This window comes from Macrotis lagotis, chromosome 1 (assembly GCF_037893015.1).
Source record: "Macrotis lagotis isolate mMagLag1 chromosome 1, bilby.v1.9.chrom.fasta, whole genome shotgun sequence".
In the NCBI taxonomy this organism is placed as follows: Eukaryota; Metazoa; Chordata; class Mammalia; order Peramelemorphia; family Peramelidae; genus Macrotis; species Macrotis lagotis.
In genome coordinates, this window is record NC_133658.1 from 36,083,259 (window position 1) to 36,097,549 (window position 14,291).

A 14,291-nucleotide genomic window follows, 5' to 3' on the forward strand; every position below is an offset into this window, starting at 1 on the left:
CTTGGGCAAGTCACTTAACTCCACTGCCTTGTAAAAACTAAAAAGAAAAAAAAAGAAACATAATTTGAACTTTGTACCACTAAACTTACATAAGCTACTTTAGTTAGTGTGACCAATAACTTTCATAAAAACAACCAAGTCTAGGAAATTCCCTTTCAGTAGAAAATAAGTTCAAAAGTGAACTCTGTACACTCTGTACACTGGCACTGCTTCTCCCTCTGGGTTAATTGTTCCAAAACATTTTTAAAGCCTTCAGAGCTAGCACAACTGCAGGATAAATAGCATATTTTGAATTTATTCTGTGTTTAAAAAGAAAAGCCAACTTCATAAAAGAAACACTTGATTTTTCTTCTGTTCTGCTCTAGAAATGAATATATATTTTAAATTTGGTATTAATTATATTCATAATTTTTTTAAAAAGGGGAAGAGGCCTGAATCTCTCTGTTTTAAGAACTCTGTAAAATTAAGAGTCCAACTCCCAAATCCCTAAGAAAGTTCCCATTTGGAGAGATTTTATTTGGAGGGGTTTTATTCCTTGAAGCATTATCTTTTCCCCAAAACCTTCTAAATTTTCCAATTACACCAATTCCTGAGAGGCACCCCTTTCTCCCCAGTCCCCCAGGCTCTAAAGTTAGGTATCATCTTTGACTTCCCACTCTGTTATCTCTCCTCCCCACCATATCCAATCTGTTGTCAAATGCTATCAATTTTACCTTTGCAAGCTCTCTTGAATATGGCCTAGGCTCTCCTTGATCACTGCCATCGCTCTGGTGTCGGGTCCCATTACCTCACACCTGAACGAGGACTATAACTTGTCCTCTCCACTCCAATCCACCCTCCACTTAGTCTTCCTAAAGAGCAGATCTGATCATGTCAGAGGTCTCTCCCTATTCAGTGAACTCCAGGTTCCTTCAAGTTTCCTTCCCACCTCCAGGATCAAATATAACATCTTCTGGTTGGCATTCAAACCCTTGACAATCTGGACCCCATCTTACTTTTCTGTTTTTCTTACACCTTACTTGTCTTCCCTTACTCTTTGTATGCTCCAATTCCTTGAGCAAGACACTCTATCACTAGATTCTAGATGTTTCTCCAGGTAGTTCCCTATATTTGGAATTCTCTCCCTCCTCAACTCTGCCTCCTGACTCCCTGACCTTCCTTTCTGTGCTAGCTCCAATTGTATTTTCTATGAAAAGCCTTTCCAAGTCCCTCTTAAGATTAGTGTCTTCCCTCTCTTGATTACTTCCAGTTTATCCTGTTTGAAACTTGTCTGAATATAGCTGCTTTCATGTCGTAGCCTGCATTAGACTGTAAGCTCCTTGAGGGCAGGGATCTTCTTAACTTTCTTTTTATCCTCAGATTTTAACACAGTGTTTTGTTGACTGACTGAAACTAAAGGTGGTTGGAAAACAAACACGAGGAATTGACAAAGTTATCTTTTAAAAACATTTCCCTAAAAGCTCTCTTGGGTCTTCATTACAATTTAAGGAGTTTAATAATGCTTGCCTAAGCTCTAAATCAATCTCCCAAGTTCTCTTTTTATTTCAGGTTAGGGAGCTGCTAAGACTCTCCTTCCCTTCAGTAAGGAAGTCCTGCCATGATCTCTATTAGATATAGGTGCTTTGGGGAATGGTCAGTGGGTACCAATGTCAAAGGTTCAAATGAAACATCTCAGAAACTCATCGCAATTTCATGGCTCTAGAACTGAAGGATTCCTAGAGATTTTTTTTTGAGATTTTTTTTCTACAGAGGAGTGAACTGAGGATCTGGAAGTCTGACTTGCCTTGGGTCATGCATGCATCATGATTTAGGTTGAACCTGAGTCTTCCTGACTCCATGACAAGGTCCTATCCATTATGCCATCCTTTCTCTAAATGTGGCCCTGGTTTCCATTGGAAGGACCTTCCCTTACACTTGACCTTTTTGAAATGAGTTTTCAGGAATTTCCTCTCAAAAATGGTATATAAGATCCCAGATCCTCCCGTATCTTTGATATTCTTGGGACTGGAAGAATCAAAAGTGCTATGGAGAGATTTTGATCAGCTCCTGGAAAAATTATTGGCTAGAAAAGGAATACTTAGAAAAGGAGCAGCCAGGGATGATCAAGGGCTGCCGATTTCTTGTGAGACCATCCAAGTCACTGGCCACTAATGAGCTTTATGGAGATTGAAACTCAAAAGAATCATTTTTTTTTTTTTTTTTTTTTTTAGGTTTTTGCAAGGCAATGGGGTTAAAGTGGCTTGCCCAGTTCCACACAGCTAGGTAATTATTAAGTGTCTGAGGCCGGGTTTGAACTCAGGTACTCCTGACTCCAGGGCCGGTGCTCTAGCCTAGCCGCCCCCCCCCCCAAACAATCATTTAGTGGTGTGTTTTAATAAATGTTGGTGGGTTCTGTGAATGTGTGTTGGGTGGATGAGGGGAGGTCTTTCTCTATATCAAAGGGAAATGGAGAAACTGGAAAAAACACTTAAAATCTAAATCAAGGAGAGAAAGACAGAACACAGGGATCTTTTCATTGACTTTATTTATTTTTTTTTCCTTTCAAATATAGACATGATTAAAGCAGGCAAGGATGAAAACAAGAATGGATAAGGTCATGGGAGGGTGGATATTTGGTGAGACCATAGGCCTTTGGACAGGAGAATGACCTTTACTTATTAGGCAAGGAAAGGGGGCTTTGAAATAGGAGAGTCAGAAGAAAGGCTGAAGATGGGGGATGAAGTGAGGGAAGGTCCCTTCTGGGGTCCCCTGTTATCCCCTTCACACACACTGGCTCCTCTGGAAGGACTTCACTAAGGCAGAGCTCATGCTTTCGTGGGTGACCTCGCAGCTATACCTTTCATGAGCATTGTACTCATTTTTGGTGAGGGACAGGGTGCTGCTCATGCTGTATGTATTGTCCTTGCTGTCCTGATCTGTGAAGCTGGTGAGGATCCCTGTGTTTTTGACCACATCATCGACCTTCCACTGGACTGTGGCTGTTTTGGGGTAGAAGTTGTTCACGAGACAAACCACTGAGGCTGAGCCTGTTTGCAATTGTTCTTCAGATGGTTGAAAGATGAAGGCAGATGGCTTAACCACACTCCCTGCAGAGGAGAAAGGGGGGGAAAGCACCAAAAGGATTACTTTAATAATAGGAAAATGGCTTTGCCTATAAATAACATAAGAGACACCGAAACAAAATCAAGAAGTATCAAGTATGTTCCACAAAGCTATCAACCAGCTAATCATGTTCATGATCCTGATATCATCATGTTTCAGTCACCATCCTTATCTCACACACACACACACACTCACACACACACACACACACACATACACACACACTCACAACACACATTTTGTTACCCTATACTACTTTGGATCTATTTAACAAAGAAACTCTCAAACATGCTAACACACACCCTTCCAGTGAAATCTTCCCTCCCTTCTTTTCCTTTCTCTGCATCACCAAACTCTAATTTCCTGTAAATCAGAGAGATACAGCTGCCCTTCATGTAGCTCACAAGGCAAGACTAAAAAGATGACCAGTAGTCCTACCAAGGGATGATGGACCAGGGGCAATGGACTTAAGGTCCTTGTTCATTTCCACTCTTCTCTGTCTTCTCCAAGGACTGAATCAGAGACCATGGCTTTAGAGTGATAAGGAATGTCAGACCACCTATCTCCTCTTTCTCATTTTACATGTGAGGAAACTGAGGAAAAGTCACGCTCCCCAGACACCAGACATCCTACTTCCTTAATGGCACATTCGGAGGGACTTCAATTCTTGCACCAAGTGTCATATTTCCTCTACCCCAACGTGTCCTTAGTGACCAAATGCCACCTGAGACCTTTGTGAAGTCTAACTCCCTCTCTTCTGCTCCTCCCAGATCACACCATAGGAGTTCCATGGTGAGGTCCTGAACTCGCTCTGTTAGGGTATAACCACAATCAAGGGGGAATTTTCAGCCACAAGGCTGTGACTTGGGACCAACAGTTGTCTGGCCACCTGTCCTCATAGAAACTGGCCCCAGAAGTCTGACTCTTAGCAGCTGTCAGATGGTGGCATAGCCTCCCTCCTCCCCTGCCCAGGTTAATTCAAACTGCTGACTTGGAAGTTCACCGACCAGCTTCTCCTATGGCAAGTCCCCCCAGCCCTTCGGTTTAGGGTTTTTTCCTTATCCAAAATGGTTCCTAAAATAATCATTTGAAGAGGATCAGAAAACAAACACAATGTTTCAATTTCTGGGCAAGTCCCAGTTTTCAGGGTTTTACAAACTTGAGCACCTTAGTTTCAGACCAAGAAATAGGTTAAATTATATTTTTCCCCTTTTCTATGTTTTGATCACTGAGTGTTATTGCCTTTTTCAGCTTCTGGTATATTCAGATAGCTAAAAAATAACTAATCTAGACATAAGCCATTGCAATATCCATAAACCAGTAAGGCAAGCTTAATTCTAATTGGCTTAAAACTATAGGATTTAAAACAGAAAGGGACCTCAGCAGCTATGAGAGTACACTCTCCATGGGGAAACTGAGGCATAAGGCAGGCAAGTGACTTGCCTAAGAGACACAGAGTTAAACATAATTTGACTTCAGTCAGTCCTTTTTCCACTCTCAGTATTTTCCCCACTAACTTGTGGTTATTCAGCTACAAGGAAAGCTAAATTCACTGAGAGGAAAATAACATTATTAAAGCAACATCAAAGTATTTTTCATTTTTAAAATAAATTACAGGGGCAGCTAGGTGGCACAGTGGATAGAGCACTGGCCCTGGACTCAGGAGTACCTGAGTTCAAATCTGGCCTCAGACACTTAATAATGACCTAGCTGTGTGGCCTTGGGCAAGACACTTAACCCCATTGTGTTGCAAAAAAAAAAAAAAAAAAACCTGTAAAAAAAAAATAAATTACATATGATTCTTTTTTTTTACTTTATTGAATAGAGTTAAAGCAGTATGTCCTTGATCAAATTCAGAAGCAAGAGAGAGAAGTAGTAGAAAGGATTGGGAGACTGGAGGTCAAGGTTTTAGACCTGGCTGTGTCACTGTGTACCCAATGGAAACTACTGGACCCCTCTGACCCTCAGGATGGACATGGGTTTGTGCTACCTGATCAAAGGTCCTTCCAGTTCAAACGCTGTACAATATTTAACTGATCCACTAGATTTTTATACTTATTTTATTAAACTTCAGAAATGACTTAAGAGGCTTGAATTTCTTATTCAGCTTCAAAATGGTCAAAAAGAGATAAACATATTTGATATGGGACAAACCCCCTCAAAATATTTTCTCAGTTTTTAAATGGATTTTTAAAAATTATACTTTTTTGTTTTTATTTTTTCCCCAATTGAAGGTAAAGATAGTTTTCAGTGTTTATGTTCTATAACATTTTGAGTTCCACATTTTTCTATCTTCCTCCCTTAAGTACCATAGTAAAGTGCTTATATCTGTGACTATATATTGTCAGTTTTGATTTTTAAAAAAGATGTTTAAAAACCCTAGATTTCTGAGAGAAACCAAAAATTACAGGTGTGAATAGTCAATAAAATATTTCTTAAAAAACCATCTTTTTAAATTTGTCAAAGTAAAATTATCAATATATTCTAGACATCCCAGTGAATTCAAAGAAATATTAAATTTCCTGATATTCACATTAGAAATATTTGATTTTGAACCATCATATTTTTATCTATAGGCAATTTCTTTAATTGAAAGCCCATTAGTTCTATTATCTCATTAAATTTATTGATTTCATTATTCTAAATTCTATCACATTCATTAAGTTTTTGAAAAGAGGAAAAACTATGAAATGCAAAATTATTCATCTCTGATCAAAGATGAAATAATTTTATGATAGTCATATAAATTCAGTAAAAATTAATCAAACAGCTAATTTTCTTTATATTTCTTATATGGATGGCACGCACAGAGCATGGCACTTTATTTTACTAGTACTTCACTCTTTTACTAAATTTTATAACTGTTTATTCTCTCTATAAAGAGAAGATATCTTCAAACTCTTCTGTCTCCTTAATTTTGTTTATTCTTTCAATTTCCAGGAAGAGAAGATATAATATTAAGCAAGCTTATCCCTAAATTCTAAAATTGTTCCCTTTTCTGCAAATTTTATGCATTTTGACACACTTTATACTAATTTTTTATTTTTTCCTCCCTAAAGAGTACAAATCAAAAACAGATTATGCTGTGGATCTTATTAGCAGGGAATTAGTTACTATATGAAGGCAATGACTGTTGTAATTGTGTCCGCATTGCAGACCAGTCACCATAGAACGCTAAGACCACGTCAGTGGTGTCACAGTTAAGTGCTTTTATTTCTGACTACATATTGACAATTTCGAAAAATTGAGAACATGATATTTTAAACATCTCCTTTTATAAAAGTCTATAATTTCTTTGTTTTAAGTTTTAATCATTTCTCTTTCCTGCATTTAAAAATTTCTTAAATATTAGCTTTTTGGACAAGTCTTCCCAACCTGGGAATTTTTCAGGTTTACTCAAATGAAATATATAGTTTTTAAAAAGAAAGAAAAAGACCAACTGCTCTCCCAATATACATTTTTTAAGTAAATTTCTTACTTTATGATAACTCATGCCTGGTTTTATTAATGATATAACTATAAACCCTTTATTTAACTATCTTACTATATTTCGGTTTAGGTGGAAACATATTTCTAACTCTACTTACATCTATTGTATAATATAGAGTTTTTACAACTAAACTGTAAATTAATATTCAGACAATGGAAGAAAGCAAAGACAGAAAGAGAAAAAAACATATTTTATGCATCTCAATGAACAAAGTCAATGTTATATTTAGTTTTATAAAAAATGTACTTACTTTTTTCCTCCGGTTTGGTCCCTTTGCTGTAAGTAGCCAGAATCATTATCTATAACTCAGCTCTTCTAGAACGTTTTTCATTGAAAAGTTTGACTGAACTCTTACAATTTCAAGACAATCTAGCCTTTCTACTGCTAATCCTTGAAATTCACCTTTTGAGGCAAAAGATGAACTAGTTTTCTGAGACTGATAAATTTATAATTCCTTTGGCACTCCTCACAACAAATAACAAGCATTCATCTCCAAAAGACAGATAAAAATCATTTAGCTTCAAAATCTGAGAAAAGGATTGAGAAAAATTCACTTACATTTGATCTCCAGCTTGGTCCCTCCACCGAATGTGACCTACATTGTTGGATAACTAACTTCCCCCTCAACAGAACTTGCTGCTAACCCTAATTCTCTCTGAGTTGGCCAATTTCAAGAAAACTTTACCATCTATGTGCCAGTCTGATGCCCAGATCTTGGCAATTCCTTGTGATGGGGGAGTCAAATTGCTTCTCAGTCACTCATTGAAAGGTAAAAGTGACAATTCATTTCAGAATTGATGTACATAGTTTCAAGCCTCAAGGACCAAACACAGGGATTAGAAGGCAAGTAACAATGATGATCTTTATCCTTCAATTACTACCCCTTCAATAAAGAAATTTTTAGTTGGAAGTATGGGGAGAGAACCCAGACCAAAATTCTGTGCCTAGAACCGAAAAGCACAGAACCCTCTGGGATGACTTAGAGATAAGTCACTTCTCTCCAGTAAATAGATATTGTGCCTCTTATTGATCTTACTGAGCAAATCTGTTCCATCTCAAAAAATAGGAACACAAATCCACCCCCCCCCCATGGCAAAAAGAGCATAAAGTTTTTGTGAAGAATTAAGGAAGAAAAAATGAACTTACGTTTGATCTCCAACTTGGTCCCTTGGCTGAAAGTGAACCATAGTGTTTTGCCCTCTATGGGTCCCTCTACAAAAACCTTACCTAAGAATGGCAGTAAGCCTTGAGTCCCATGTGTTGACTAAATTCAATTTAGATGGACAAATCTAATCATTGACTACCAGCTAATCTTTACCTGCTAAATTCTCTATGTCACTGAATCTAGGAATAATTTTTGTTGTCTTTTCTGGCACTCAAACCCACAAACACACACAAAAAAGAAGAAAAGTATACCAACTGGACAAAAACAGTCATAAAAGCAATGAAAAGAACACTTACGTTTGATCTCCAACTTGGTCCCAGGGCTGAAAGTATATGCACAGTGATTTCTCTCAATGTTCTGCCTATACCAAAACCCAACTTCCTTTCTCATCCTGCCTTGACTTCACACAGAGTTCACTACTGCACCCTAAGTATATTTCTGAACTCCTTTCCCAACATATTCCTCTTATTTTGTGAATCTGGCTCTTAAATAAAGTCAAGTTGTCAGTTGATTGATTGATTTTTCCCTTCCCTTCCTTTTTGGTTGAATGATATCAGATAGTAAAGCTCAAAATTTCAGACTGAGAAGACACTGTAGTTCTCAAACACATTCCGCAAAACAGGCATCCAAAGAAAGAAAACAGGATTTTTACTCACATTTAATTTCCAGCTCGGTCCCTTGGCCAAACACCCACCACAGTGATAGATCTCTGTTGCCTCACTATACAAAAACTCTCCCGGCAGAAGGGAAACAGAGCCCAGAGCCATCTGCTGAGACTTGCAGTCTTTTTTCAGACAGGTGTGGGTTTCCTCAGTCTTCAGAGTCTTAGGCAAATATGTGAATACTTTCATATCAAGGAAGGTCTAAAATGCCAAAGACTTGGGATAGACCAGGAATATTATCTCCCTCCCACCTTCTTTAGCAAATTTCCATCTATTCCTTATTCCTACTTTATCTAGCCATTTCTCCCAAATCAACAGAAAATGTTTTGTTTGAACAATAGACTCCATTCAATGCAATTGTATAATGTTTACCCCAAACAAGACCACTGAAAGCCAATAAAAAACTACAGAAGACATTCCCATTTGAAGTCATTTATTATGTCATTTAAAATCATTCCTTGATTCAATTTGAATTTAGTAACCAAAAAAAAGCAAACATTTAAATTCACAGACAAAAACTTAAGGATAAGCACACATGAAAATAAATATAAAAGCCATCATTTACAGTTTACAAAACATGCAGTTTAACTTTTATAAACAAAAATGTTCCTTCCTCCAAAGGTTCCTGATGAGCTTCTTCCTTGTTTGCATTTTATTTTGTAGCTATTATTGTCATCATGATTGGTTCTTTTATCACATAGTTGTAGTCAGTGTGTATTTATTTTTTCTGATTCTGTTTTCTTCCTTCTGCATTACTTCTCAGATGACTTACCATGTTTTTTTGTATTTTTCATTTGGATAATTTCTTTTTCTTTTTTTTTCCTTTAAGGCAAATGGGGTTAAGTGGCTTGCCCAAGGCCACACAGCTAGGTAATTATTAAGTGTCTGAGGTCAAATTTGAACTCAGGTACTTCTGACTCCAGGGCTGGTGCTCTGTCCACTGTGCCACCTAGCTGTCCCCATTTGGATAATTTCTTAAGGTACAACAGTGTGTCATAGCATGCTATACTAAATTTTTTCAGTCATCAGGTATTTGCTATAATGGTTAGTGGTATTAGGACTTTTTTTCTTTTAATAGATAGTTCATTTCTGCCCCCCTTCTCCTACTCTCAAGAGTATGATATCCCAGGTCTATGATACTCCAGGAATATTGTTGTCCTGCCACCTTATTCAGCAAATTTTCATCTTTTTGCATCCATTTTTCCAAAATCAATAAAAATAATTTTATTAATAGAAAACCTCACTCAGCACAGTTGCATATCTCTTTAACCTCTAGTCATGGATCAGACTTCCCTGAAATTCAATAAAACTTAAAAAAAAGTTTTGTAGCTCTTGAACCATACTTTCCAGGAAGATTAACACCAATTCCCATTTCCACCAGCAATGTGAAAATGTGCCCAATCCCAGAGTTGTTTTAATCTGCATGTCCCTAATTATTAGAAAATTTGAACAATTGTGTAGAATGCTTTTCAAGATGGCAGATTGAACTATTACTTCACTTTAAGAAGATATCCATCTGGTAAGCATTTAGCAGGACAATAAATTTTATTAAAATCAGTCAAATTCTTTAAAAGTTTTTTTTGGAGTAAACAGATGAACAAATCTGACGCACTATGGTTTCAAAGAATTTTCTTATATGCATCACTTCCTCTGAGTTATGTGCCAGCCCCCATCAACCAGAGAGTGTAATTATTCATTCCATTTATAGAGAAGTGAATTGAAACAGAGAGGTCAAAAGATTTGCAAAAAATCACAAAACTAGATAGTGATGAGTTTTCATGATCAAGATAATCTTCACTACCCATAATGCCACTTATAAATTAAAACATCTCTAGGATGATTATCATGACCCAAGAAGGATTATAGTTGTCAGCTGGCAGATGAGACTCCTTCAAAGGGCTGTTGTGTTAGCAAAATGCACAAATTTCTATCTCTGTTTAACAATCAAAGCCCTTCCCAACCAGGCCTCCTCCTACCTTTTCAGCATTCTTACACCTTCCTTGCCTCTATGTCCTCTGTGATTTAATTGGGCTCCTCAAACATGACTTCTTTCCACCTCCTGATTCCAGGCAGCTTCTCTGGCTATCCTACATGCATAGAATTCTCTCCTTCCTCAGCTCCACCTCCTGGCTTCCCGAGTTTCTTCAACCCCAGCTAAAATCCTACCTTCTCCAAAAAAGCCTAAGCTCATTCTCCTTAATGCTAGTCCCTTCCCCTATTGCTTATCTTCAACTTATCCATGTTTGTATATTACTGTCTCCTTCACTATATTGTGAGCTCCTTGAAAGCAGGAATTATCTTCTGACTTTGATTTCCCATGGGCTTAGTACATAGTAGTGAGTGATAAATGTTTATTGATTTGAGGCAGTTTATGGTTCAGTGGATAGAGCACTTAACCTAAAAGTAGGAAGATCTGAATTCAAATCCAACTTCAGATACTTCCTCATTATGTGACCTTTGGCAAGTCACTTAACCTCTGAGTCCATTGAAGAAGGAGATGTTAAACCACTCCAGTGTCTTTGACAAGAAAATTCCCAAATGGGGTCACAAAAGATTGAGCAAGATTGAACAATAAAAATTGATTTGTTGATGTGTGCTTTTTTCCAGGTAAGGGAAAGATGCCTGAGGCTCTTGGGGATTTTGCTTAATGATACGGCACCATGAGAATTCGCCCAAGCTAGTTTGTTAGGTAGCATAAATGTACATTTAACCTACTTTTTTAGGTTGTCCCATCTGTAAATCGTAATACTTGTAAGCAGCAATACCCAACTAATAGGTCACCACTGTCTGGTTGGTGTTTAATAAATGATTGCTGACTTGTGGATTACTCTTGTGTTATCACCTGTTTTTAATTCCCCTTCCACTCTCCATCTGGTTCCCCCCATTTTATATTCTGCTATGATTTATGTGAAGGATTAGTGATGTCTGTATTGGTGGAGGGTGAGGTTATTCCCTTAAGTAACTCCCTAGGATTTTCCTCCGAAGTCATTGATGGTTGGAATCTCTGATGCCTGAGGTTTACATTAAATAGCTTGCCTAGGGACACAAAATTAGTTAGAGTCTGAGGCCAGTGTCTGAACCCACCTCATCTTTGTCCAAAACTCAGGACTCCCTGCTGCCTCTTCTTTACAATTTGCTAAACAATCAAGTTAACAAAAAAGCAATGGACATTTATTAAGCACCCACTATGTGCTAAGCATTGTGTTAAGTGATGAGGATACAAAAAAGTAAAAAAAGGATGCCATCTCAGTTCCCCAGCAGGCATACATTGCTTTTCTCTCTCAGATATTTTTTATAAGGGGGTCCTCTGCCTCTAATCTCTTCTGCTATGCATCTGTGCAAGAGAGTACTTTCCAACTCCCAATGACTAGAAAGGCAGGTCCATAGGGTCAGATCAAAAAAGCACATGCAAGTCCCTGACCACTATCTTTTCATAGGGAATTGTAACCTCCCCCTCCCCAGTCCAGCCTGAAAGCAAAGGAAATACAAGTTGGATTGATTCACAGACAATATGGCAATCAGGTAGCAAAGGAGTCCAATTTTAAATGGAAAATTATCAGGAAATGGCTGCTTTGTTTGGCAGCTCTTCATGTTCATGAAATTCTCCTATTCATGCAAGTGAGGGCATAATAATAATTGACATTTATATCATGATTTGCGTTTGCAAAGAGCTCTTTGTGTATTGTATCCAGCACTTGGAAGGCATATATCATAAGTATTTATTATCACCATTTTACATATTATCTCCATTTGATCACTCAGAGAATTTGTGATTTGCCCAAAGTCACACAGAAAGTAGGTGTCAAAGGCAATACTTGAACCCAGATCTCCCCCAATGTTTCTCTAGCTCATTTCATGCTGTTACAAAGAAATTTCTCATTGTAATAGTTCTATGTAACATATTAATTTGCAATAATTCTTCATTACAGCAACATGGAACCCAAATTTTGCTTTCCAAAATTTAAGATGAAACATATTGTTTCACATAGTTTGTAACACCATTCTGAACTGTTTTAAATATTTTCATTTTAAGTTGATAAATGTGCAACAGAAAGAAAACAGAGTGGAAGTATAGTTGGGAAAGAAATGGTTGTGGAACTACCATTATGAAGCCATGCCAGAGAGAACTTGACTTACTTACCTTTCTGGTCTGGGTCCACTGACTTTGGGGAATGTGGGACTCACCATTTTTTTCATCATGGGGTCCAATTCTTTTCTCTTTCTCTGAGTGTCCAATTATCTGACCTGGCTGCTTCATTTTACCAATCAAGATCCCAAACCCTAGTCCAATGGGCAAATGGACCAAAGTTCTTTGGTGTAGAAGAGACTAGAAGTCAGTTGCAATACCTTCTTGAACTGCAGCTTTAGAATAAGAGCTCTTCAGACAGTTCTTAATGTGGGAAGGATTCAAGAAAGAGCTGGGATAGCTCTTTCATCCTTCTTATTTCTTGGGTGCTTCTGTTCCATTCTTCTCTCTTATCATGAAGGTCCACCTTGGTGGCTAGAAACCTTTACTTTCATGGAAAGATATTTGGGGTGAACTTGCCCATATGTTCATTCCTCTAACCTTGCATCTTCTGGAGGTGAAATATTCCCAAATACAATGCCTGGGCAGCAGGAGACCCTCTCCCTATTCATTCAACCTTCTTCTTGATTCAGGAGAACACTGAGGAAACCAAGGGATTATTCAACTATGCAAATTCTTGCCTCACCAATCAGTCACATAAATTTACATGCTCCCCATCCCAGCTGTCAGGCACACAAGACCCTGTTCTGCATGACTTTAATCACTGGGGCAGTCATCCCTAGCCAGAATGTCTGCAAAGAATACCATTTCCTGAGTTATTTTCTTAGACAAAAAAAAAAAATCTCGATTTGGTTCAATTCAATCAGTATTTATTAAATGCTTACTCTGTGGAAAGCACATGTCTATATATGGGACATACAAGAAATGTAACCATTGTCCACAAAAAGCTTACAATAAAATAAAGGGATATAAACAAATATGTAAATATGATGCAAGAAAGGGTTGCAAGAAAGTGCTTTAGGAAAATTTTGAAAAGGAAAGATTGTTCTCACCTAGGAAACTTCATATGGAGGAGTTGACACCTAAGCTGAACCTTGGTAGAATAACATAACCCCAGGATTGGCAGGAACTTCAGAAACCAATAGTTCAGCCCACAGTGAACAACAATCCCTTCTGCTAATAGAGTCAACAAACCACCATCTAACTTTTACTAGCATATGTCTTTTCAGGGAAAACCTAAAGGAATAATTTTCTGACTTGTTCAACTCTTCATGATCCTATTTGGGCTTTTCTTGGCAAAGATACTGGAGTGGTTTGCCATTTCCTTTTCCAGCTCATTTTGCAGATGAAGCAACTGAGGCAAATAGGGTTATAAGTGACTCACCTATGGTCACACAGTTCATAAATGTCTTGATGCCAAATTTCAGGAGGGTAAGTCTTCCTGACTCCAGATCTGGGGTTCAATCCAATGCACTACCTAGTTTGTAAGTTTCTTGGAATATCTAGTAAAAAATTGCTGCCCTGGACCATTCATACTTTGCTTTGAGAAAAATTATTATTTCTCCCTTAGAGTAATATTGAATGAGGAATAAGGTTTTTCCTCCTAATTTCCTTATTCAGAAATCAACCCCTGAAGGCTATTCAGAAAATTCAAGGCCAATAATGAGATGAAATATTGGGCAAAACTTACTCTACTAGGAAATTTAGTTCTGATCAAAAGGTAAAGAAATTCTAGATTAGATGAATCCTGGTCCATTATGTTTTAGTCAGACTGATCTGGATGGGAGAGGATTCTCCCTTCTGTTTAGATTAACCTAGGCTTGGTGCTATGGATATAGATAATTC

At 37.7% G+C, this 14,291-nt stretch overlaps 1 gene segment (V, D, J or C); it reads right to left on the minus strand.

The window, feature by feature from the left end:
* Positions 1-2,507: 2,507 nt before the first annotated feature.
* Positions 2,508-8,162, minus strand: LOC141495655 (immunoglobulin kappa constant-like). The segment is given in 2 exon segments: positions 2,508-3,086; positions 8,054-8,162. Coding segments are annotated over 2 exon segments (420 nt in total).
* Positions 8,163-14,291: the final 6,129 nt, after the last annotated feature.